Source organism: Hippichthys cyanospilos, chromosome 21, assembly GCF_059441005.1.
Source record: "Hippichthys cyanospilos isolate Australia breed blue-spotted pipefish chromosome 21, RoL_Hcya_1.0, whole genome shotgun sequence".
In the NCBI taxonomy this organism is placed as follows: domain Eukaryota; kingdom Metazoa; phylum Chordata; class Actinopteri; order Syngnathiformes; family Syngnathidae; genus Hippichthys; species Hippichthys cyanospilos.
In genome coordinates, this window is record NC_142389.1 from 7,389,490 (window position 1) to 7,413,450 (window position 23,961).

Consider the following 23,961-nt stretch of genomic DNA (forward strand, 5'->3'; position numbering starts at 1 on the left):
AACTATAATATACACTTCTGTTTATTATTGCTGTTTTGATGGGCTATCTTTTGACTTGCATGAAATAACACATTATTGTTTGTGTTTTTCTTTTTAATTTTGGGGAGCGCGAGTATGTATGTTTCTATTACTTGTGTGAAATGTGTCTTTCTGATCATCCATTATCCTCATCGGTTTGTGCTTGAATGTATTCCAGCCGATTTTGGCTCTAAACTAGTTCTCATCCTTAGACACACTAATTCAAACAAATGTAGCAAAAGTACTCATGCTAGATAAATTATAAAATAACTGCTATAACAAAGGCTGGTGAAGTAAAAATACAGATTCAACTCCTTGAAAGAAAAATAAGAATAGAGGCTGAAAAAATCTTAAAGGGCCTGTGTAATATTTAAACAGTTATTCCTTTTAAAAACCCTCTGTAAATTATGTGTTTTTTCAACATTATTTATGTGTATAATCTTAAATCTACTCATCTCTATTAATATTACGGGGAACGCCGCTCAGATGGTGACCGCCATGTTTCTTTTAGCTGCGGAAAGTGAAGAAAAATAAACTTTTGGCCAGTGTATGGTAATTCAAAGCACGTTTTGGATGTCAGTTTGTGTCTTGAGTGCAGCCAAGCGAGTTTTTTGGTTTGTATGGCAATCATAAAAGAAGGAAAGACATGGCAATACAACAAAATGTTACCTTTGAAAGAACGCTAAAAAGAGCTTCATTTTATTCCGGACAGCCCACTGAATGTGTGTCAGGGAGGATTTTTTTTTAATGCCTTTTTTTTTTCATCTTTTGTATTGGTAGCTGGTATCGGTAACCTACCTAAGTACCCAGTATCTTAAAAAAAAAAAAAGAGAAAATTTTTACAACATATACTAACATACTTACAACATATCACACGTTTCCAAATTAAACTAGTAAAAAGTCATCAGAAAAATATAAGTACTTGTAATAATATAAATAAATTACGGCATGAACATTTGATTTGATGTGAAACATACTCTACCGTTTGCTCAATTCAACCGAAAGTAGAAGTGTGTCCATTTTTATTTGAACTGAGCTGCCTTGACCTCCAGGATCAAACTCATTATTCCTCATTGCTATCCTCGCACCTCTGAGTGAGCCCGTAATGGTGAGTGACAGACAAGGAGACATATGTGGTCTGACATTGGGTCCAGAGGAGAGCTTGTCACTGTTAATAATAACCGTGGCGCATTCATGTGTCAAACACCTGCAAGGCAATGCTTCTCTTGGTTGGAGGTCGAAGAAAGCAACTTCATCACTCTATGTATGCGGCACAGGCGTGTGAAGTATTTTGGACATGCTTGACTTCTTTTGACGCAAAGTGTCATGAAATGCAGAATGAAGAGGAGAACTACTGTATATATTACTTGGTGAGTTTCACTTTACAATCTGATGAGGTCACATGAAAATGTATCGTTTGCCTCTGTGTTGGTTTGTCCAACCCAGAGTGTTATTCACAATGGTGAGTCCTGAGAAATGGGTGTGGCAAAGTTTATATTGGATTACATGCTTTGCAAATGTACACATTTCCATCAAGGAAGCGGATACTACAGTGAAAGATAAACATGCAAATAACATATGACAGAGGAGACCTCCACCAAGGCTACCACAAAACATGTTGTGCATTTAAAAGTGATACATTTAATGACAGTTAAAAGAGGTAAAACTATGTTTTGTTTTGAAATGTGTTATCAACATGAACATGTGACAAATCCTAATTGAACGGTAAACTGAGAGAAGTGTGTAGTTATGATTAACTCCAATGATAACCATTTGAATGAGAAACACAGCTCAGCTTGCGAATGTCACATGACCACACCTATAAAACAGGTGAGCCAACTGTGATTTTCATGGGACAGCCAGTTACAAAATGGCCACCCCCAGAAATGGACAAAAGTACGTAGATTTTGATGCTTACTTCATGTTTTGTAAACTCAATATGTCAGTTAAGATTAATGGGTGTGCATAGAAAATGATACGGGAAAATGCATTTTTGGTATACAGTACTTATCCATAACATGTGTAAAAAAAATAGTTTGCACAATTATTTTTTTAAATAATAATTGGTTCGTTAAATTATGTTTGATAAATATTTAAATTATATGGTTTTGGACACTTAAGTGGTTAATTTCTTTGTTTAAAAAAAAACTAGCTAAAATATGTGCATTTAACACATTTAATTAATTGCATAATTAAAAAAAAATCCTCATGTAGAATAATTCAAAAATTAGAATGAATCAGAACATATAATGCTTTTTCACAAAATCTGGTTCATGCCTCTGAAATTGAAAACTGGGATATTGATAGAGTATTCTACATTGATTTGTGATTCAATTTAATGATGTCTATAACAACGACGTAGTTCAACTAGTGACGGGAGTTATAGTAATTTGAATGTTGCCAAGTTCAAAACCTTATTTTTGGAGGGGAAAAAAAACACGTTAAAGTTTTGGCACATTACTCTTTAAAAGGTGCGCAGCAACTACTTCCTTAATTTTGTGCACGACGATACTATTTTAACGTGTTGGCTGCTCGGAAACGAAAGTCGAATACGTCAAATACGTTGGTAGAACTCTCCAATATGAATATCTCTCTAAAAAAAATCCTCAGTGATACAAAACGAATCCCTGCAACATAAGCAATCATATACAATTCAAATTAAACGTTTTACACATTGCGTTTTTTTCCATTTGCGCATTCGTCACCCTTGTGGCATCGTCTCAGAAATCTCGCGAGATTCTGCTCTGTAGCGTCTACGAGCTAATCTGTCGACGTTTAGCTGCTGAGAACGCTCGAATCCTCGCTCGAATCCACACACGAACTGATATCGGATTGGAAAAACATGCTTTTATTTCGTTTATATCTTATTTGGAATCACTAAACCGTCCCATCTTCTATTTAGGGCGTGCGGGCATCGCTTTATCTGCGTGCCTCGCCGCGTGGTTGCTGCTAGCGTTAGCTAGTTAGCTTCTTTGCTAAAAATCCAGTTCTTCCCCTGGACGGAAATATACAGGAAGCAGCGCTCGGACGAACCGCGGCCTAAAAAAAAGGCTGCTTTCTACGCGTAGACGCCATCAATTAATCTGAAGAACCGACATCAGGTAAATACGGTTTCCTTTCATAAATCGTGTTTTTAACGCAGGAATATGCAATCGCTAACTATACGGTGCAAAGAACGAAACGTTTTTTCGTCGACGTTCGTCTGTACTGGAAGCACGTAACATTGCGGTCGAGCGGTATTTGTTTGCGATTTAATTTAGAACACGATCGCATGCGTCTAGAAATTTGCATTATTTTCTTAAGATGCCAACAATTTCCACCCCAATGCACATTTGATATGAAAAAAGTATATTTTCTTTTCGTATAGGTTTTGCGGCACGTGTTTCCATTATAACAAATGCAGCCGTGCTCATTATTTGTTAAAACCTGAAACTCGCACATTATATGTGTGTAAATGTGTATTGCAATTTGCTCTAATTGTTCAGAAGATTCTTCTTCGTCTTTTTTAAAAACATTAAAAAATGACTTTATTTCGGCTCCTAAGTAAGGCTGTGTGTGGTGCTAAACGGATATCGAGTAATTCTGAATGCTGCACGGTTGCTAAGACCTACATTTGGAACATTAGATAAAAAAAAATGCACTTCCTTTTCCTAAAATGGAGTGTTGGCGTTTGGTTACATCAGTTTGAAGCATCGTGAAAGCCTTGACTTAATCATTCTGTTCGAAAAATAATACAGTATCGGAAGGGCTTATTGGGTGTGAAGCCTCCCTGGCAACCACACCGTGCATGAAAAACAAAGACTGTTTTTTTGTGTGTGCGTAAATAATAAATGTTCTCGTTGGCCTCTTTCCGCTGCCCAAAATGGCCACTCAACTGCTTCATCTACGATGCGCTGATGCCTTCTAAAAGCTAGCGTCTTGTATGCAACAGTAGGGGGAGGGGGGTGGGGGGTAAACCGGTTTGGTGGTCTTGTAGATAAAACTGGTGTAAGCGTCATGGCAACCGATGTGAAACCCGTAGCGACCGTTTGTTTGCGGTCATTTCGCTGCATTCGGTGAGAAGATATCACGGTTCGGTCGAAGGGGAATAGCAACCAAATGCAACTGCCGTTGATTCTACTGCACTAGGATTTATGGTAGGGAACTGTGCATTCCCTTTTTTTTTTTTTTTTTTTTCAATGACTTTAAGAATGTAGATTTTATTTACGGCTATTCAGCGTGGTTTACACTGTTAGATAACCCACGTATATGAGATTAAAAAGCAATGTTGTTGCAAAATATAACAAAACTGAATACAAATGTAATATTCTTGCGATTGTTTTGTATTTGTTATGCTGATAGACTTAACAGGTTCTGGATTTTTCAGCAAATCAGAGTAATCCAAACAGCCTGAGCACAAGATGGTTCGTGTCATTTACAGATTATCAACAAAGTATTCTGAAGGATTAATGCCTTCTTTTTTATCCTTGCCATTTGTCAAACCTCTTAAACTGTCTCATCATCGAACCCAGGTTAAGAACCACTGATTCAACCCAAATGTAGGGGTGGACATCCATAAAATCAATCCAAATGATTTGTCTGTTTTAAGAGTTGACAATATGAAAATGAGCTGAAATCGTGAAATTGGTATTTTGCACACGTTCTGAATGGGTGATTTACTAGACATGCGTCCAATAGTTACTAACTACTTATTTGTGGCATTTATGCACAAACTATGAATAGCCTTTATTTGTTGTTGCGCAAACTATTATTGTTAAATCAGCATGCATTATTTTTGTCTGAATCGTTTTCACAGATTTTTTTTTAAACCTTTAAATAAATGTTTATTGTGTTTACTTGAAATAAAATTGCAATCACCCAGAATGACAAAGAATGTAAGAATTTACTTAAGAAAGCATGAAAATCTGACATTTCAAATAGAGAGCATAGAAAATAAAAAAAGTAACTGTGACTCAGTTACTGGTCCAAAACATGTCAGAGAATGGACACACGTTTTGAACATTCTTTTCTAAAGTAAAAATAGATGCAGCCTACCATGTTTGTTTTGTTAAACACGCAGGTGCTCACATTGCTCTCATGACTATCAGAATATTTTACTGGTGAGAGAATGGAATTTTCGGGGTTTGACCTGTTTTAATTTAAAAAAGATAACAATTATCAAAATAGTTCCTTATAATTGATTAGTTGTTGATTGTTTTTAATTTGCAATGTTTTTGCACATGCACACTATGTCAATCATCAGTTTTGTGGTTTTAAGACAGGCGAAAGACCACAAATGAAATTATAAGCGATCAATTTTGAGAGCAAGCTGTCAAGCATGAGTACTACTTGTGTGCTGCACACGGCACATATTGTGTGCACATAAGCGCCACTCTGTCTCATTATGGTCCAAGGCTAATGTCCATATGCTTGCATGGCATTCCAGCTGCTGCATCATTTTTCCTTCCAACCTGTTGCCCTCTTTGGTTATAATCACGCAAGTTCTGGGTTTAGGTTTTTGAGACAATTGAATGCCATATGTTCTTCATGATGAAAGTGCAAAATTATGTCATGTTTTCCCCTTTATGACAGGTGACTGTCACGCTCCTGGTTTGAAAATTGGGTCGCTTCATGTGTTTGTTTTAAGCTTTTTTTTTTTTTTTTATGCTCAACATTTGGAACCTTTGCACTAGCTCGAGTGGTTGGCTTCCTGGTTATACATTTGGCAGGCGAATAGTGAGTGTGGCATAAAACGGCACCTTACACATGAATCTGTTTCTCTTCTTTTTCAAGGATCTTTAATCTTAAATAAGGGCTAAGATGACGCCATACTCGCCCTCCCGCTCCAATTCCAGATCCAAGTCCAGATCAAGGTCTCCATCAAGATCTCAGTCCAGAAGCCGCTCTCGCTCAAGGTCTAGAAAACGTCGCTACAGGTAAATCCAGTTCCACATATACAGTTACACGTGAATATTGTTCCTATGGGTTAAGTCTTTCTGGTGTTTAACTACATAAGTCATTACCTAAGTAATTTTGTTTACTAAATCATTCCAGCGATGTTTCATCATGATGTCGATGACTTAAGTATTAATGAACAATTCAGGAAATTATTAAAAATGAACACAGTTGGTGTGTAGAAATTATGTTATTGTTGTGGCCTTTGCTGTTGATCATTGTCAGTTTGAACTTGTTTTCTAATTTTAGACAAAAGTTTTAAAGAGCTTAAAGTTCATGGAAGTGTATCTTTGCAATAGTTAAAAGAACACTTAAAACTGATACCATAACGCTATAAACCAATTTAAATTGTAGTGGTGCCTGTTTTTTTTGTTTGTTTGTTTTTTACCCCCTCTTGCATATTATTGTTTGCTCGGGAGTCACTTAAAACACAATATAGCAATATATTGCTGTGTTCCAATTAATTTGCTCTTAATTTTGTAAAGAAACCTGTACAGTTCCTGTCGCAGCATTAAATTAGATTTGCTCATACCTACAGAGACTCTTATTAAAATCTCAAATACCCCTTTGTGTGTCATCTACCCCAATTTGAGAAACGCTGCTTTTGAGAATTGAATTTCACCCTGCGCGATGTGAGAGATTCTTTGCAGGCTCGCTACACAGAAGCAATGACTGACCTGTTGCTTTCCCTCTCTTGTCTTGCTCTAATTCAGCTCTAGGTCCCGTTCCCGCTCTCGTTCCCGCACTCCCATGTCCTACCGAAATTATCCCTCCCGGGACTATCAAAACAACCGCGGCTACAACCGCGGTTACAACCGTGGCTATCGAAGGCCGTTCCACTTTCGTGGGAGAAACCGGGGCTTTTATCCTCGCGGTCACTATCAGAACAGGGGCGGCGGCGGCTACGGCTACAAGTCCAACTGGCAAGGAGGCGGCGGCGGCGGGGGCTGGCACGACCGTAAGCGCGACCAAGACAACCGCTCCCACAGTCCCCGCAGAGGGCGCTCGCGCTCCCACACGCCAAACAAGCGTTCGCCCAGCCGCTCGCGCTCCCGCACCTCGGGCCGCTCGTCGTCCGAGGCGTCCCGCCGCTCCAGGGCGTCCAGCTCCTCCCGCTCGCGCTCCTCCACCCCGTGCCCCCGCAACAAGGGTAAACCCAGCTCAAAGATCACAAAGGAAAAACAAGTGGAAAGTCAAGCGGAAAAGCCGCCAGGGGAAGGCAACGTCATCGAGAAGGCCTCCGGAGGTAAATGGATCGACTACGACACGGGCCGCGGCAGCTCAGAGGCGGCTCAGAAGGAAGAAGCCGCGCCCGCCGACAGCCCGCCCAAGTCGGGGCAAACGGCCTCCTTCGGCGGCTTCGGCTTCTTCTCCAAGGAGGACGCCAAATCCGGAGAAAAGACGGTGATCTCGGCTGCCTTCAAAAAGTATGTCTATTTATTTTTATCTTTACTCCCAGCTCAATGGGATTCCTGCTTTTCTTTATTTTCACGGCAAACTGTGCAACATGTCATTTTTCTTTCAAATATTTTAGCCTTTTGCCAAAGGTCATTGGATGCATCATCAGTTTAAAATGGAATAGGACTCCTGATTTTAAGTATGACAATTGTCCTTTGATGTGCACTGAGAGGAACTTTATTGAAATTCCACGTACTTAGAAAGAAGCGCATTACGTGAGTATAAATACTGTCTCATCGTCTACTTTTTGCAGCAGGGAAGGCCTTTTGTTTCCCTCCCAACACATACGATGTCACTTATGCTCAGACTTTGCCACGTTGCCTTTTCTTTTTCTTTTTTTGCTTGTTTATGAAACCACACATTTACTGTATGCTCCTGTTTTGCTTTGTAATGGTGCATCTACCCTAACAGGTGATTTAGATTTGGAATTTTGGCAGAAAAAAAACACCTTTACCCAAAATGTGTTTATCTTGTCAGCTTGCGGGGCTATAGTGCAGTAATTCAAAGGTTCTTTTTTAATGGCCTCTTGTCTTCCGTTAGGTTCTTGGCCGAAAACAAAAGCAAAAAGCCGGGAGCCGAAAAGGAGGACTCTAACGAACGCGAGAAGAGCAGCGCCGAGAGAGAACAAGAGAAGGGCATCAAGTCCGGGGACATCTTCAGCATCTCCATTCCGTTTAGCGACGCTAAGGATGACAAGACCCTGCCGTTCTTTGACGAAAAGGAGGAGGAGTTTCTCAAGTCTCACGGCTTGAGGGACAGGGACCCCGATGAGGACGGTGCGGGCAAATCCAACCCTTCAACTCGAGATATATTCGGGAAATGGGATGACGAGCCAACCTACTCCACGTCCTACCCGTTGCCCAAGGAGAAAAGCCGCAGGGATGAGGATGCGGAGACCTTGGATAAAATGGTGGAGGAGATGTATCAGAGCCGCAAGCACAGCAAGAGAGAGGAAAAAGCCAAGAAGAAGGAGAAGAAAGAGAAGGAGAAGGAAAAGGAAAAAGAGAAAGAGAAGAGCAAGCGAAGTCCGTCCCCTGCCGTGACTTCTAAAAGCAAGGACAGGCCGCTCTTCCCCGGGGCCTTCCCCCATGAGGACTCTCCTGTCCGTCTGGCGTCATCCAGAGAGGACTTTGAAATGAGAGTTGCCGCTATGGAAGAAATGCCGAGGTATGCTCAGTTTTTACTCGCTTTTATTTTAAACTTCTCAAAAGCGGTCACGGCAACGCTCTTTGGTTCCCGGGGTGATTTGGCGCTAATGTGAGCGACACGGTGCTGTTCGGAAACCAATCACATTCAGACGGTGTCGTTTGGAAATGAAGTTCCAACTGTTCATTTGGGGCATCAAAAAAATTTTGGGGGGACTGTTTGAATTTGTTTCTGAAATTGCAGGTGCTCCCGAATGTTTAAAGAATATGATCTGATTTGCTTTTATTGTCCTTTCACACTTGTCTCTCAGCTCCTCCATGTCAAAGAACCGCCTCGCGGCTAGAGATCTGGTGAATCCCAGTAAGAAAGATGCAGAGTTCCGCTCTATCTTCCAGAATATTCAGTCTGGCCAGCTTCGCAGCAGCCCGTCCGAGCTCTTCGCTCAGCACATAGTGTCCATTGTGCATTACATCAAAGGTACACCGCTGCTAACACACACCGGCTCGCGGGACTTTTGAGATGGTCATGCCTTGGCAAGCGTTTTTACTGATCGCTCTTGTGTCGGAGACACGTATAATCCCCCTCTTTCTTTTGTTTTCGGCGTCTCGTTCCTTCAATTTCTGTTGCAGCTCAACACTTCCCCTCTTCAGACATGACTTTAAGCGAGCGCTTCGCCATGTACCAAAGAAAAGCTGCAGAGGTTGAAATGAAGCCAAGGAAGAGCCCAGAAATCCACAGGTTTGTACCACGTGCCGTAGCTCATTTTTTTTTATTATTTGTTTGATGTCTTTTTTTGAAGTTGCTGCTCTTTTCTTTTCAGGAGAATTGATGTTTCCCCCAGTGCCTTTAAGAGGCACTCTCACCTGTTTGAGGATATGGACGAGGCAAGTTTCAAGGTGACCTGTCGTTTAGAAACTTGAGCCACTTTTTGACCCACAGCCGAATTTGAGACGACCCGAACCGGCCGTGTTCAGCTTTGTGCTTTTCTTTCAAAGGATGCATTTTTCTAAATCAAAAGAGCCCAATTGTGTTTTGTAAGTGCCAAGCGAACCTGCAGCCTATGAGATATGGTTATTGATTGGGTATGTACCAACCCCCGAGCAAAAGGCTAAAAGGAAGGGAGTTATGATCCTGAGTCCAAGCCTGTCATGGGACGCTTATCAATGCCTTAACCTTGTAAGTATCTTTCCGTGAAAAGAAACAAATGACGCTACAAAAGTGCTGTCAAATGAAATGATACATGCATGCTGCTGGTTTCCATCGGTGCTTGTTGCCTTTTTACTCAACTGTGACGTTAGTATTAACCGAGTACGCGTGCAGTATTTGGTCTCGACCGCTAGGGGGACACAACACCAAATACATGTGAGTCAATTGGAAGTGCATTTTTGTAAAGACTATGACCAGCAATCGGGGCTTCATTCGTGTTTCATAACTACTGCCTGGTGTGGGCATCTACTGACACCTAGCTGCTTTTTTTTTTTCTTTTCTTTTTTGCGCTGCAGGATTCAGGCAAAAAGTTCAAAGGGGACACCATGGACCTTCGCCTGGACATAGAAAGGCGTAAGAGGTTTGCCGGGAAGGACTACAAGCGCGAGGCGGGCCGGAGCCCCGAGGGCTCCCGAGAGAGGTCCTCTGAGAAATCTGGGAAGCACCACAAGAAATCCAAGTGAGTGGCCGGTTCGCCTTGTACGAACTCACTTGACCTGTGAAGGCCACACGCAAAGTTTGTCTTATGTGCGGCAGGAAAGGAAAGAAGAAGCGCGAGCGCTCGCCGTCCTCGTCTTCCTCCTCGTCCTCGCCGTCCCCGTTCCCTTCCGCGCCGGCACCTTTCAGGGGCAAGGAGTACATGGGAGACGGGCCGGAGCATTTTGAGGAGGGCTTCTCTCACACGCGCTACCCTCAGCGGGAGTACGCGGACCGCGGCGACCGCGGCCATTTTGAGGGCCAGCACATGGATAGAGGCAGAGGCCGCGGATTCGTAAGTGATTGCGCGTGCTTGGGCTCGTTTCTTTTGCGCGAGGTACTGGCATCGCATCTCTAAATTTTCTGTCCTAGTGGAGTCACAGTCAACTATGCTTTTCCTACTCTGTAATCCTAATGAACATTATGTGGATGACAATGATGACTTAACGTAACGTAACAGCGGAAATAAAAGGAGGCTCGCCTTTTGATTTATGCTTCCCATGTTAGTTTCCCAGAATGAGAGGACGTGGATGGAACAGGGGCAATTACCAAGGCGGCAACAACAACAACAACAGCAGCAATGGCAACCCCGCCAACATGAACCCTCAAGTGCGCCCCCCAGAGGAGGAATGGGATCCGGAGTACACACCCAAGAGCAGGAAGTATTACTTGGTGAGTCTAAATGACTGGCTTCTTTTGGGGATTTTGATTCCGGCACCTCATTAGCATAAATACGTTGAAGATTATGCTGAGAGCCGCTGTGTTTTGCACCAAGTGTGTGACGTGTATGTGACGTTTACCTCCCCGAAAATTGTTTTAGATGTTTGATGCCGGAGTTGTTCATAAGTACAACCAAACAAAAAAATTACACACACATAAATGTGTTTTTATGTTTAAGAATCTTTTCAAAAACGTCATCAGTGCAAATGCTAACGTCAACGTGAAATACCATTGCAATGCTAACAGAAAATTAGCATTGATATCAGGGATAGTGAATATTCACTCACAACAGATGTAGGAATACATACATGTTAGATTACTCAATGGAAGATATGAATCCATTATCTGTGAAAAACGACTTCAATAGTCGATCGCAACTTTCTTCTTCTACCCTTCTAACTGTGTGTACTCCATGCATGCACGGCAGCACACTGCCCCTAAGAGACCAACGTGCGCACAGTGGGAACAGCCGGTATTTATTGATTTGTTTTTTATTATTATTATTTCTAATATAGTATATTAGGTTAGTACATTTTACCTTGTGGATATTGAAATCACATTCAATGCTGATGTTTCAATACATTTTTGTCGTAACTTACACATTTCTTGGCATGGTACGAAATATATTATTCAAGTTCGCAGGGTTAGCTTAGCCCAAGACTTGCGAAAGCACAATAATAAAGTAAGTTATGGTAATGAGATATGGGAATGCGTGTTCACGGTTTGATTGTGTGCAAAGGTATGGATGCCGAATATTGAAAATGCAACAATCTTTGAACGAATGGACAACTATGTTGCTCTATTTAAAAAAAAAAAAAAAAAAAATGTCCCCTGTGATGGACCAGCTCGTGGCATTTCTGATTTGTCAAGTAGACTCGTGCCCCGCCTGCTTAGTAAAGTTGAATTTTGTTTTGCGTCCAGCACGATGACCGCGACGGTGAGAAAACCTGGGTGGACAACCGCGGGAGGGGCCGCGGTAATTTCATGCCCCGCCGGGGGCGCTTCGTGTACCGCAAGGGCGGCAGCAGCCCCAAGTGGACCCACGACATGTTCCAGAACGCCGAGCAGCCCGAGATGGGAGACGACAACATCGAGGCGGAGCACAAAGACGCCAAGAACGCCGAAGAAGGCCTGAAATCCTAAACGGCCGTCGGGGTGTCCACTTGGTGGCGCGTTTGTTAAAAAGAAACAAAAAAAAAAGAAGAAAACCCTTCCTGTTCCATCCTCTCATTTAATTCTTGTTCTAGCTTATGTGAAGTCAGTTTAAGGTTTTTACGTCATGTGTTGATTGAATGCATGGTGGTTTGTTGAGTATTGAGGCATCAATAAACACAAAGAAAAAAAACAAATATTTGTGCCTTAGATGATCAAAAAAAATAGTTATATGTAAGGTGTTGAAGAGAGAAGTTCCCCATTTGTGTTTTTTTTTTTTTTTTTCGACAACGCTTCAATGTTTAAAAACTGCATGAGCAGAGTAATGCTTCTTCCCTCGGGACCAATCAATAGTCGCTGTTTTCATTTGGATTTTTTTTTTTTTTCCAACACCTCACCAAGCACACCCGCCCTCCCCATCGGATTATCAGCAACGTGTGGTTTCATTTGAAAGGTCCATCAGAAAATATAGCAGCTTTTTTTCAGACACGTATGCTATTTACTGTAGATTTCCATATCTCTTTGGCCATTTTAGCAAAGTGGATACCGTTTTGTAGTTTTCATGGACAGGCAAAAATATTAACCATCTAAACTTAAAAGTACTTCGTAATTAAGTGTCAAAACAAGCTGATTTTTCTGGAGAGGTTGAGGTCATTTTAATGTACTGGTAAACATAGAGAAGCCCAAAAATGAGAATTATTAGCTTTCAACAATGTTTTAAAATTTACTTTCAAGCTCTTGACTGTCCAAATTGCATGTGCGCAACACAACTTTGGGACTGCTTTTTTTTTTTTGGTTAGTTTTCTGAATACAGTAATAAAAAGCTGACATCTTTTATATTGTTAAAGAGCTGTCATGTTTGTCTTCTGATTTTCAATAAATGTCCCTTTCTTTGATTCAGGAAATGAGTTGTAAGAATGATCTTTGGGAGAAGAAGCACATTAGGTCAACCCATCGAAGAATCCAGAGCTGAGCATATTGTGATACAAAACAAGTGAATCAACAAATTGCCACATGACGAGCGCCTCAATTTGCTGAGGTGTTTTCTGCCCAGACAACAATCTCTCCTTCAGTTTCTACCATTGAAAACATGACAACCCGGGCGCTCCGCTTAGTGCATAATGAATCTTTTTTATGGGGTTTAATGGGGGACTTGTGCCAACAGAAATCGACTCCCTCTCTCGGGATGGACTCGGGAAAGCTCAACGTAGACGGTTAGATGAAACTTAAATGGCTCTTTCATAGAGCTGAACAGGCGCGTCTTTACTAGAGAGCCTCGTTGTAGGGTGGCTGCTGGGAATTGTGTGGAAAGACAAACATGGAACATCAGGGTAAGCGACACCAGCCGCTAGGAATGCTGGGAACACTTTGAGACAGAGGAAATCTCTGCTGAGAGAGGAACACAAAGTAACAAAATGTCTCTTGTAAATTGCAATGCTTCCTAAATGTTTATAGGGCGCCTTTATTGTTTTTTATGAAACCTGTGTAAGGACTACAGAACTCAGTGAATTGTTATAGTGGACTTAAAGCAGATTGCTCAAGTTGACTTTAAAACTGCAGATCTAAAACATTTCCACAAGCAAAAATCCGTTAAAGTGTCAATCGACCCCAAATTGAAGTAGCGTTGTTAGTAGTTGCTTGCAACGTGAGGTGCATTCAAATGCATTCGGATATTTGAAAGCCAAACAAAACTTTTTTTTTTTTTTTTAACTATGTTTATATGTTGTTAATCTGCTGTTCCTCAGTGCCCAATGTTCCTGGAAACAGTCACATCAGGATATTTTTTCCACTTAACCCTTTCACTACAGTTTTTTTTTTAATTAAAAAAACGTGTGGCATTTGCAATGCGTATGTACTGTATTTGTATAGAGAATGTAACTTGTTACATTGACAATTTTTTTTATCATAACTGTTTTTTTTATCTCCAAAATGTGATATGATCATCAACTTTTACAATTATTCATGCCATATTGAGACAGAATTTTCTCATTTTCTATTCATGGGTACAAACATGCCACTTTACAGGTCACAAATTGCAAAATTGAAGACCGAATATTTAAATAATCATAGTCTATTATGGAAAATCCACATTCCAATTGTTATTTCATCTCTGTGACTAACTACCAAGCATAAATTTAAGTAAAAGTTGGAAAAGTACCCTGGTGTTCCGTAACAATCGAGATGATTTTAATAAACCCACCCACACCTAGGTTTCTCCACCCATGACATTCATGCGAATCTACTGGCTGAAACTCCCATTCGGAACCGCCCACATCTTCCATGGGTGAGACGCCGCCGCTATTAGGTCAAAGCCAGAAGGTAAGCAGAGCTGCAATGACTTTTAAGGACGTACAAATGTATGTCAGTTTCTAATAATAAGCACATATTTGAAGTCACACTTTTGGAGAATTTCTTGTTAGGACGCTAGCGGTAATGGACCCGTCCAATAGTTCCGGTCCCCGTGACCAGGATGTCGGGCTGTCCGTTTCTCCATATCTCCCTGACGATGCGTTCCCTCTCCTCCAGACGCCGGGCCTTCTCCAGTTCCTCGACGGAGGCGAAAACGTCCACGCTCTTCAGAGTGCCGTTGGACTGCATGCTCCGCCCGTCCATGGGTACAAGAGTCAATTTGCGGCTCCCTTCCTCCTCCTCCTCATCGTCTGCCATGCTTTCATCCTCCGCCTCCTCCTCGCTGGACTCCTTCAGCTGCCTCCTCTCAGGGGACGGAGCAGGCGCGCCCGCGCGGCGTCGGCGGCGGGTCCTGCAGGTGATGCCGGTCACCAGGAGGCACAGCGCCATCAGCAGGCCGAAACAAACGCCCATCATGAAGTACAGGGCGAAGCTCTCCGGGTTGGCTGTGTGGACAGATGAGTCGAATGGAAATGTGATATTCATTTCGTTGCGGTTTTAGGTTAGAGTTTTTATCCAATCGCAGTTCAGATAACTTGTGTCGCCAGGCTGTATGAAAATGGCCTTTTTGGGTGTTTGAAATAAATACCCTCGAAATCCAGCAAAATGAAAACAAATCTCCATTTTTGGAAAAACAACACAATTTAAGGGGTTGTTTTGCGAGTTTTTCAAGTTTTCTTTTTGGGGAGGAGGCTATTCTGTCCAACCCAACTTCACTATCAATATACAATTCAAGGTCATCTTCCAAATGTGTTCATTAGATCTGATTTTCAAAAAGGTTGGTGACCTGCTCCAGACATCTGTGTCAAATTACCTTTGATGTGAGCGTACGTTGCCATACTGTTACTGAGCAGCTCCATGTCCTTCCTAATAGGCTCCATCCTGCTTTAACAGGGGCTTGAAGTTTCTAGCATCTCCGAGATCTTTCCTCACGCGCTGAACTCCTGCACCCTCAGCTCCTGTCAGATAACATCACAAGGAGAGCGTTAGAAGCTCGCGCTCTTTGTGCAATGTTTAAAGTGGCATTCCTGAGGACATTGTTTATTTTCAGCCTTCAGCGGCGACATGGGCCTCAACTAATGGGGATGTTTACATTTATGACATCAGTGCCCAAGGGGACTCATTTCCAGTTTCCGGTGTCAAGCGGCTGCACTTTGGCTCTTGTTTCAAAAAGCAGCAGTGACTTGTTGGCTCCCACGGGTTTTTTTTTTCTTTTTTAAATATATCCAATAACAGTTAGTTGCGGATTTTATCTGCTGAATGAGACTTTTTCCCAGCAACTACTTTTTGCTCCAAATTGTGGGATAATGTGCACCGCCGTCACTCAACGGTCCCACAGCTACACTTGAGTTTAATGTAAACAAAATGGCTGATTTCCCAGCATGCCCACATCATTAAAGTAACATACAGTACATGGGAGCCAAAAATGTTTTCCCCCTTGTGCGTTCTCTCAAGGGAGGGCAAATTTCTAGCCTTGTTCCAGTGACTGCCATCACTCACCCACCCTGATCTTTATCCAGATGACTCTTGGCAGACCCCCGCAAAATCTTCGCCTGACTACGATGTTGTGGCATTATGACAGTGATTGTTGGTCAAAAACATGACTCTTTAAAAGTTTTTTTTAACCCATAATGAAACGTGAGAAACATGACTGCACGGGATTGTTGTTAAATCTCTTGTTAAATCTTACTATGCTACATTTAATTAACTGCTAACAGACTTCTTCCTTGGCTAAAGTTGTAGCTCCTGCTAGCTAGCGCTTAGTTTAGCACAAGTTAGCCAAACTAGACTGGCTCAATACATAAACTTCATAACTTCAATACACTGGAATAAAATGGAAAAAGCAGTTTATTAAATGTAGCATTTTCCATTTTATTCCAGTTTATTGAAGTGATGAAGTTTAAGTATTGAGCCAGTCTAGTTTGTCTAACTTGTGCCAAACTAACCGCTAGCTAGCAGAAGCTACAACTTTAGTCAAGAAAAAAGCTTGTTAGCAGTTTATTAAATGTAGCAAACAAGCTTTTTTCTTGACTAAAGTTGTAGCTTCTGCTAGCTAGCGGTTAGTTTGGCACAAGTTAGACAAACTAGACTGGCTCAATACTTAAACTTCATCACTTCAATAAACTGGAATAAAATAGAAAATGCTACATTTAACAAACTCCGAACAAACTTTTTTCTTGGTTCAAGTTTTAGCTTCTGCTAGCAAGCGGTTAGCGTAACACAAGTTAGCCAAACTAGACTGGCTCGACACATAAACTTCATAACCTCAATACACTGGAATAAAATGGAAAATGCTACATTTCATAAACTGCTAACAAACTTTTTTCTTGGTTCAAGTTTTAGCTTCTGCTAGCAGGCGGTTAGCTTAGCACAAGTTAGCCAAACAAGACTGGCTCGACACATAAACTTCATAACTTCAATATACAACCAGTAGATAAGAAAAAAAAGGAAAATGCTACATTTAATAAACTGCTAACAGACATGTAATATAATTTAATGACAACTAGACCTATGATTAAATGTAAAACATACTGCTGGTCATTAAGAACACATTCCTTTGAAAGTTTTTGAAATTTACAATAATTTAATTTATTCCTTTTTAATGAAAATCGATCTAAATGTTACACACTGTCCCTTTAACTTTCAAATGAGTGAGTGTGGAGCGCAAATTAACAGGAGGGGTAAATACATTTTGATTATAAAACGAGTGCCAATATTAAAGTCAGGTTGATTAGTCACCTAAAAAAATAAAATGTTTTCAAATCGGGTAAGAATTCATGTTTGAATGTGGCTTTTAGACCGTTTTAATGGCTTGCAAACCTGGTTTTATGTGTGTACAAAGCTTAACTCACACCCTTACTGCCTCATGTTTTGTTGTATAGATGTGGTTTGCCTCATATCAAAAATATTTTTAACTTTAAAGACGTTAAAGAACTAGAATCCCCAACAAAATGACTAACCAAATTTCCGCACATCTAATACAAAATCCCCAATGTAAAACACATTTTTGTTTTTCCCCTCAACAAGTGTATTTTTATGCCGAGTGGCACAAACAGGCAGTTTGTGGTCGTCCGAGCAGGAAACACTTCACACGAATTCCAGACGGAGACAAATGTCCGTTTATATTCCGCTTCGGGCAGACAAATGAAACAGCAAGCACTTCCAGGCTAACCCAACAGCGTCTGGACGTAACCTCTGTGCGGCGGCAGCTGTAGCTGTTTATGTGACCCCATAAAGCGTTCTCCAGCTCAACCCTCCCACATTTCCTGCCCGGATAATCCCATTTAAGATGAAAGCTGGAGGCACTGACAACAAGTCTTGTAACTCTGTAGCAATCAATCTTGTTTTCAACAACTGACTAGAAGGGTGGCGGTATTAATAAAAACCCTCGTGGGAAATTACTTGAATGTACGCCGCGCGTTTTTCCATTTTTCTTTGGTTGAAGCACGTGTTGACTAATTTGGATTTGTTGTGGCACCTATGAAGAATTGTACTTTGCACGGAACATGTTCATGAAGCTGGTTACCTGCCTAAAACGGGGGGGGGGGCATTTGGTCCAGCCCCCCAGGCAATTTTAAAAGCATAGAAAACCTCAATGGAGCTAAAATAAAGAACACCAGGACCCACAAATGCTAATGATGGAATTATTTGTTGGACAGAAAGGGGTTAACCTTTTTCATAACATAGACTCTTCAAAGTAGGCAGAAAGCTTTTCATACAAGATTTTTTTTTCAGTTCGCTTTATGATGTTGATGGTGTTATGACCTGGAATGACTTTCAGCTCATTGCTATGCATTTTCAATGACAAACAGCTTGAAATATTTGATATATGAGTTGGTGAATATTTGAATTTGAATGTGTTTCCAAAACATTCGAATGGCGGTGTATAATGTGGACAAGTAAATGAATAACGAATTCTAGTGTTTTACCATGAATCGAGCTTCGAATTTCGCGGGGGGTCGATACCCGGTCGGTGAAGGTGAAAGTCTGAATGGTTGTCTGTTTCCATGCCCGAATTCAACTGAGATGAGCTTTCACCCAAGCTGATCCAGAAAAGCATTACAGAAAACTGACAAATCTGAAAAAAAAAAAAATCCCAGAGCCCAACCTAAAAACCTTGAAGCTTCATTCATCAGTAGAACTACTCGTGTATATTTATGACTGTTTAATTTTCCTCTCTGCATGTGTACTTTTTAAAAAAAACTTTTACCTAAGCACACAAGTTGAATCCGTTTTCTTGCTTAAATAGAAAATTTATTTGCCACCTTATGGAGACAAACATAAAAAAAAAAATGACTCACCGTCAGTGTCCTGCACAGAAAATCGTGAAAAAAGTGAGAAGCCATTGTTTTCTCCGCAGAAATGCAGAGCGAGTATTCGAGCCACCAGGAGGAGATGATGTTGCCGCTCTCGGAGTCCTAACATCCACTCCCACTCATCTTCAGCCACTGATGCAACTGAGGTCCTCCCTTCGCCTTCAAAATGAGCCCTTCCCTGCAGGAATAAAAAAAACAAAGCCGACCCGCTTCCAATTTGCCCACCAGAGTAAGGTGATGTGTCCTCTCACTGCTGCTTGCAAATACACCAGCGGTCTGTTCACTGGAGAGCCTTGAGGGTGGAACAGGAAATAGCTTGTCGACTGTTTTGGGCAGCGGGCCCTGCTGCTGACGCTTGCGGGGGCTCCTGGATTAATTGAGCTCTTTGTATTTTAATCAAGGAAGGGAGGCAAAAATCTGTTCCATGTATTATACAAGAGTGGGGTGGCGAAGACGAACAGGTGGTGTTTGATTAAGTGTGGAAGGTAATTCTGAAATGTTTTGCAGAAATTAAAGTAACTACACTGTATCTGTATATATATATAGGTGTATATCAGTGTTTCTCAAATAGTATGGTGGGGGGGATGACCCCTGGGAACGGTCTTTTTTTTCAGTGTAGGATTTTTAAAAATGTTGCATTTCAGGCGCTTCAATGCACTTTTTTCAGTTTTAGACTAAACTGTAACCTGTATAAAGGTTGTATAAAAGTAGCTGTTTTTTTTCTTTTTAATGTTAAAAGGGATACAGTTTTAGGTATACTAACACAACTTTTATAGTTTTTAACTATATTTGTAGTCTGAGCGGTGAGTAGAGGCTGCAAATCGGTTTCTCTTTTTTTTTCCCCATTTTATACTAACCTGTAACCTACATTAATACTGTAAAAAAGTAAAAAAACAGTTTGAAAGTTATTGCTTTTTTCTTTCGTTAGTATTAAAAAGGATACGTTGTTCGTTTTAGGCATTAGCATAAAGGCATTAGCAGGCTTTAGCATTCTTCTATAATTTTTATAGCTGTCTGTAGGGCGTGGAAAGTGGGGGCGTGACAGGTTTTCTCTTTCCTATATATATATATATATATATATATATATATATATATATATATATATATATATATATATATATATATATATATATATATATATATATATATATATATATATATATTACACCTTAAGACAGCTGGGGTAGGCTCCTCACTCTAGTAAGGATGAGTAACTAAGAAAATGGATGAATGAAAAATATACCTTAAATGTATAAATAAAAAAATACCTAACTAATGAAAATTAATGATACTAAACTTATTTCAACTGTGAAAAATAGTATTTGACTGATTGAATGACTAAATAAATGTTCATTTCCAATAACTTTAAAGAGACATTGTACTACATTATTAATAAGAGTTACAAAATTAAGAGTGCATTCTAAGCAATGTGTTTTATAATGCGGAATTCTGTTGACATATTTCCCAAATGGGACAAAAGGAGGAGACGGTGTATTGTGAAACCATTGTTTATGCCATCGAGCCTGTCTCAAGTTCTATTCTGAGTTTGGCAACGCCGTTGATGTGGTTCGGCATCAACCGTAAGCCGTCATTATGCGGCCTGTTGTCATTCGCGCAATCTCAAGGTTAGTTTGAAAGGAAACAGCCAGGAGGAGAAAAACGCATGACTAAAAACATACACGGAGGCCACATCTAAACGGGACATTCCCAAATAATGGCCGTCGTTTAAATTTGAAATGACATCCTTCGATCTGGTCTCGATGCGACCCAGCTGCATCTGTGTTTTGTCAGGCATGCCCTTTTCCTGACACCCGGCAAGAATAACAAATTCCTTAAATTCCCATCCAAACTCGTGGACTGGGAGGACATCGGGACCAGCAGTCTCCAAGGGAAACGGACTTTTCCTCTCACCGGCTCCTGCTTTTTTTTTTTCTTTTTCCTGGGGCCCATCCCTCGTCCTGGATGTGACTGGCAACTCAGCTATGCGCATGGCGGGAATTCCGCTGAGCTCCAAGCTGTGGAAACACAAGCGCTTGTTTTTTACCCCGTACCAAAGTGGCAACCACCATGACGAATGTTTTCTTTGGCGTACGAGCGCTCACCGACTGATTTCACAGACAGATGGGCTCTCTGGCACACGCCAGCAAACTCTTAACGCCCATGAGTGAGAGCAAACAGTGGACACGCCCTTCCTGTCCTCATTGTAATATTTCCACTTTCTATTAACAAAGGGCTTTTGTGCTGTAAAAGGAAAAAAAAAAATCCTACTTTTACTTCGAATATACTTTACGTAGGAACACAAGTCGTTTTGTACTTCGGCCTTTTTTGCATTTTTTTCTTTCTTTTTATCCTACTATTACACTTGTTTCCGGAATTGGCCATCTGCCATACTGGGCAGATGCCTGCTGGGCTGGTGTCTTTTAGGTGATGCCATGCAGCTATTTTCCTTCATCGTGCCCCAAAGAAAAGGCTTGGAATGTAGTCCCCATTAAGATACTAACCTAATTTGGCAAGTTTCAGCAATAACAAGTATGTGAATTTGAACTAGGAAAATAAGTATATATGCTACACATTTACGGTATGTATGTTTAAAAATACTGTATATATGAGTATATATACATATGTATGTGATGCATATCCACAAAAACCAGGTTTAAATCGTTGGGAGTAGTTTTGAGTTATTGACAAAAATAAGGATGATTGACAGAGATGTCCATTTTGGGATTTCTATAAAAACAACCCCCTTAAGGTTTCGACTTGAATTTCCCAGCAGTCAAAAGGTTCAAATTGCCATCAAAGTGAAGAAAGTATGAGCTTAGTAGATGATGCATGCCATTGAAAGATGAAGGTGCCAAATCTTAAAATGTTTTTTTTTTCCAACACTGGGGATTTAGAATTGGCAAAATTCAGCTTTAACTTTGTCAATTTTCCATGCGTTATATGTCATTCTAAAGGGAATAAAGTGTAGAATTATAATACATCAGTACCTCAATTTTCATTTTCTAACAGTCCTTAGCACATGATTTTTAGTCAATAGCAAGTAAAAAATGTTTTAAATGGTCCTACTTATACATGAAAAACTAATTTGCAAATTAAGTATTGAAAAAGATCAACTTTTTACTGTTGGAAATCTCTTTAAGGCTATGTATTGCTTTAATAATTATCCGGTTACTTTAATGCAACTACAAATAATTAACTCGGTAGTTTTCTGAGGATTTTGAAAACACAATTATAATGAGAGGGTGGAATTAAAAAGAAAAATGCATTCCTACCTGTCTTATACCCCTTTGTATCACTGCTGGTTCACTCATTAACAAAATGGAAATCAAAAGTCTACACAGCCAGTTCTAATGCTAGGTTATTATGACATGCAAATCGAAAAGTAACCAAATCTTTCAAATCTTCTTTACCGTTGCTCTAACATACTGCACAATTCAATTTGAAAAAAAAAAAAAAAAAATAGTCTAATGAGGTTGTCTTGTAGTTGCACAAGTGTACACACCCTTTTCTAAATGGCGCTATTCTATTTGGCTTTGCTCAGAATACTAAGAGTGTTAAGTAACCAGGTTTCAGTGGATCATAATGCATTATCCCATATGCATATTGGGGATTAAAAAAAAAAAGATGGTTGAACTTGAAAGCAAAAAAAAAAAAAAGCACGAAAAGCCTACTAGAACAGCTAAAATTGTTCAACACTTTTTTATGACGGCAAGGGTTTGCCGACTCACTGTAATTAAGACATTTCTACCATCATTCAATATCAAAAAGGCTTTATTTTCAATAATTACAATTAAAGCAACAACATGATAAATAAAAAAAAAAACAGTTCTATTTTGGGAAGGTTTTCTTTTTAATTTCTCTTCTTGGCAAACTCCTTTCGGCCTCCTCCCTTTTTGCCAAAGTTGCGGACACGGTGGATCTTGTCCAGTTGACCCTGTATAGTCTTCATGATGTCCATGTGGTCGGGGATGTGAACATAGCGGATGTTTCTACCGGTTATGAAGAGATCCTGCAGTCGAGTGAGGTGCCCCTTGCGGTCGCAATACAGCACCTCCTCCAGTCGAACGTTCATGAAGGCATCCACGTTGACCACCCGACCCCGTGCTTTGCTCTCGTCCCTCAGGTCTACGGTGGTCACCTGCCCCTGGAGACCCTGCAGCAGCACCACCATGCTGTTCTCTGCAATGGTGCGTTCCCGAATGGAGCACAAATTCTCTGAATGGCTGCTTACCAGAGAGCCTTCAGTCCTCTCTGGCTCCATGATCTCCTGCAAGATGCCTCAAGGTTAGCTATGTTCTTTAATTTACTACCAGTGGGATGCGTAAACACTCCTTGTGCCAATCGGCACCGGCATAGCCAGGTCACGCTCGGTGTAGCTTGGTACTTATTTTACTGAAGTTGTTTCAAATGTAAGCAGCAGTGTAAGCAAAGTGGTTAGCAAACAGGCCTTCACTACTGGCATCAACATGATTAGAAACAAGCACAATTCTATCCAAAATGGTAAAATTGGGGCTGGATAAACTGAAATTTCACCCAAAAACTTGAAAAACACAAACTTAGTAGGGTAGTGGGTGTATTAAATACGCTGAGCAATATAAAATGTGTGCTATACATTTTTGTAAACTCAATGTTCAAAACGTAGCTTAAAAGATTAAAATCACGTTGTAGGACTAAACCAAATTATCCATCCCAACATTTGATGAACGCCTTTTACTTAAACACACATTTGTTTTGTTCGTTTCTGTATTTTGGTTTGTTTTTAAAGACACATTCGCCCATTGGACCGTAAGGACGAGCATCCCGAATTTCGAAGTTTTTAACTTTAAGCACCACTTTACGTTTCCAAACCACTGCAATAATAAAATGTTTTTCTGCAAATTGCACCAATGAAGGCGATATTAAATATGCACAATAAATTTAACTGCACACAAAAACTATTTATCGACCAATGCACGTAAAACAAGCTGAGCGTTTACCTTGCGTATTAGTTACTTTGAAAAATAAACAAATTCCTTGGAGAGAGAAAATGCCATACGCGTTCAAATTATCAAACATTTCCGGGTTCAGCACACGAAACGTGTTACGTCACGAATCTAGTGTATACGTTCATGTAGCACAGCACTGC

At 40.6% G+C, this 23,961-nt stretch overlaps 3 protein-coding genes across 7 annotated transcripts; 1 reads left to right on the forward strand and 2 right to left on the reverse strand.

Moving 5' to 3' along the window:
* The first annotated feature begins 2,762 nt into the window (after nt 1-2,762).
* Nucleotides 2,763-13,016, forward strand: thrap3b (thyroid hormone receptor associated protein 3b). 3 transcript variants are annotated; one of them, XM_088404683.1, is made up of 12 exons: nt 2,763-3,119; nt 5,791-5,933; nt 6,666-7,379; nt 7,951-8,577; nt 8,867-9,033; nt 9,186-9,294; nt 9,377-9,452; nt 10,059-10,222; nt 10,300-10,534; nt 10,747-10,911; nt 11,387-11,431; nt 11,881-13,016. In XM_088404683.1, exons 2-12 carry the CDS (start codon nt 5,818-5,820, stop codon nt 12,100-12,102), a joined length of 2,640 nt encoding a protein of 879 aa, XP_088260809.1. In that variant the 5' UTR covers nt 2,763-3,119; nt 5,791-5,817; the 3' UTR covers nt 12,103-13,016. The 3 variants fall into 3 exon arrangements, with proteins under 3 accessions (XP_088260809.1, XP_088260810.1, XP_088260812.1); XM_088404684.1 differs by having other exon boundaries at nt 9,377-9,440; XM_088404686.1 differs by lacking the exon at nt 11,387-11,431.
* On the reverse strand, nt 12,240-19,118 carry eva1bb (eva-1 homolog Bb (C. elegans)). 2 transcript variants are annotated; one of them, XM_088404687.1, is made up of 3 exons: nt 18,822-19,118; nt 15,335-15,479; nt 12,240-14,966 (listed from the first exon to the last, which is right to left on the reverse strand). In XM_088404687.1, exons 2-3 carry the CDS (start codon nt 15,399-15,401, stop codon nt 14,536-14,538), a joined length of 498 nt encoding a protein of 165 aa, XP_088260813.1. In that variant the 5' UTR covers nt 15,402-15,479; nt 18,822-19,118; the 3' UTR covers nt 12,240-14,535. The 2 variants fall into 2 exon arrangements, with proteins under 2 accessions (XP_088260813.1, XP_088260814.1); XM_088404688.1 differs by lacking the exon at nt 18,822-19,118 and adding an exon at nt 17,575-17,731.
* A 3,471-nt stretch (nt 19,119-22,589) lies between these two features.
* lsm10 (LSM10, U7 small nuclear RNA associated) lies at nt 22,590-23,907 on the reverse strand. Of its 2 annotated transcripts, XM_088405676.1 has the most exons (3): nt 23,813-23,905; nt 23,068-23,103; nt 22,590-22,989 (listed from the first exon to the last, which is right to left on the reverse strand). In XM_088405676.1, the coding sequence occupies exons 2-3, from the start codon at nt 23,095-23,097 to the stop codon at nt 22,687-22,689; spliced, it is 333 nt and encodes a 110-aa protein (XP_088261802.1). In that variant the 5' UTR covers nt 23,098-23,103; nt 23,813-23,905; the 3' UTR covers nt 22,590-22,686. The 2 variants fall into 2 exon arrangements, with proteins under 2 accessions (XP_088261802.1, XP_088261801.1); XM_088405675.1 differs by having other exon boundaries at nt 22,590-23,103; nt 23,813-23,907.
* Nucleotides 23,908-23,961: the final 54 nt, after the last annotated feature.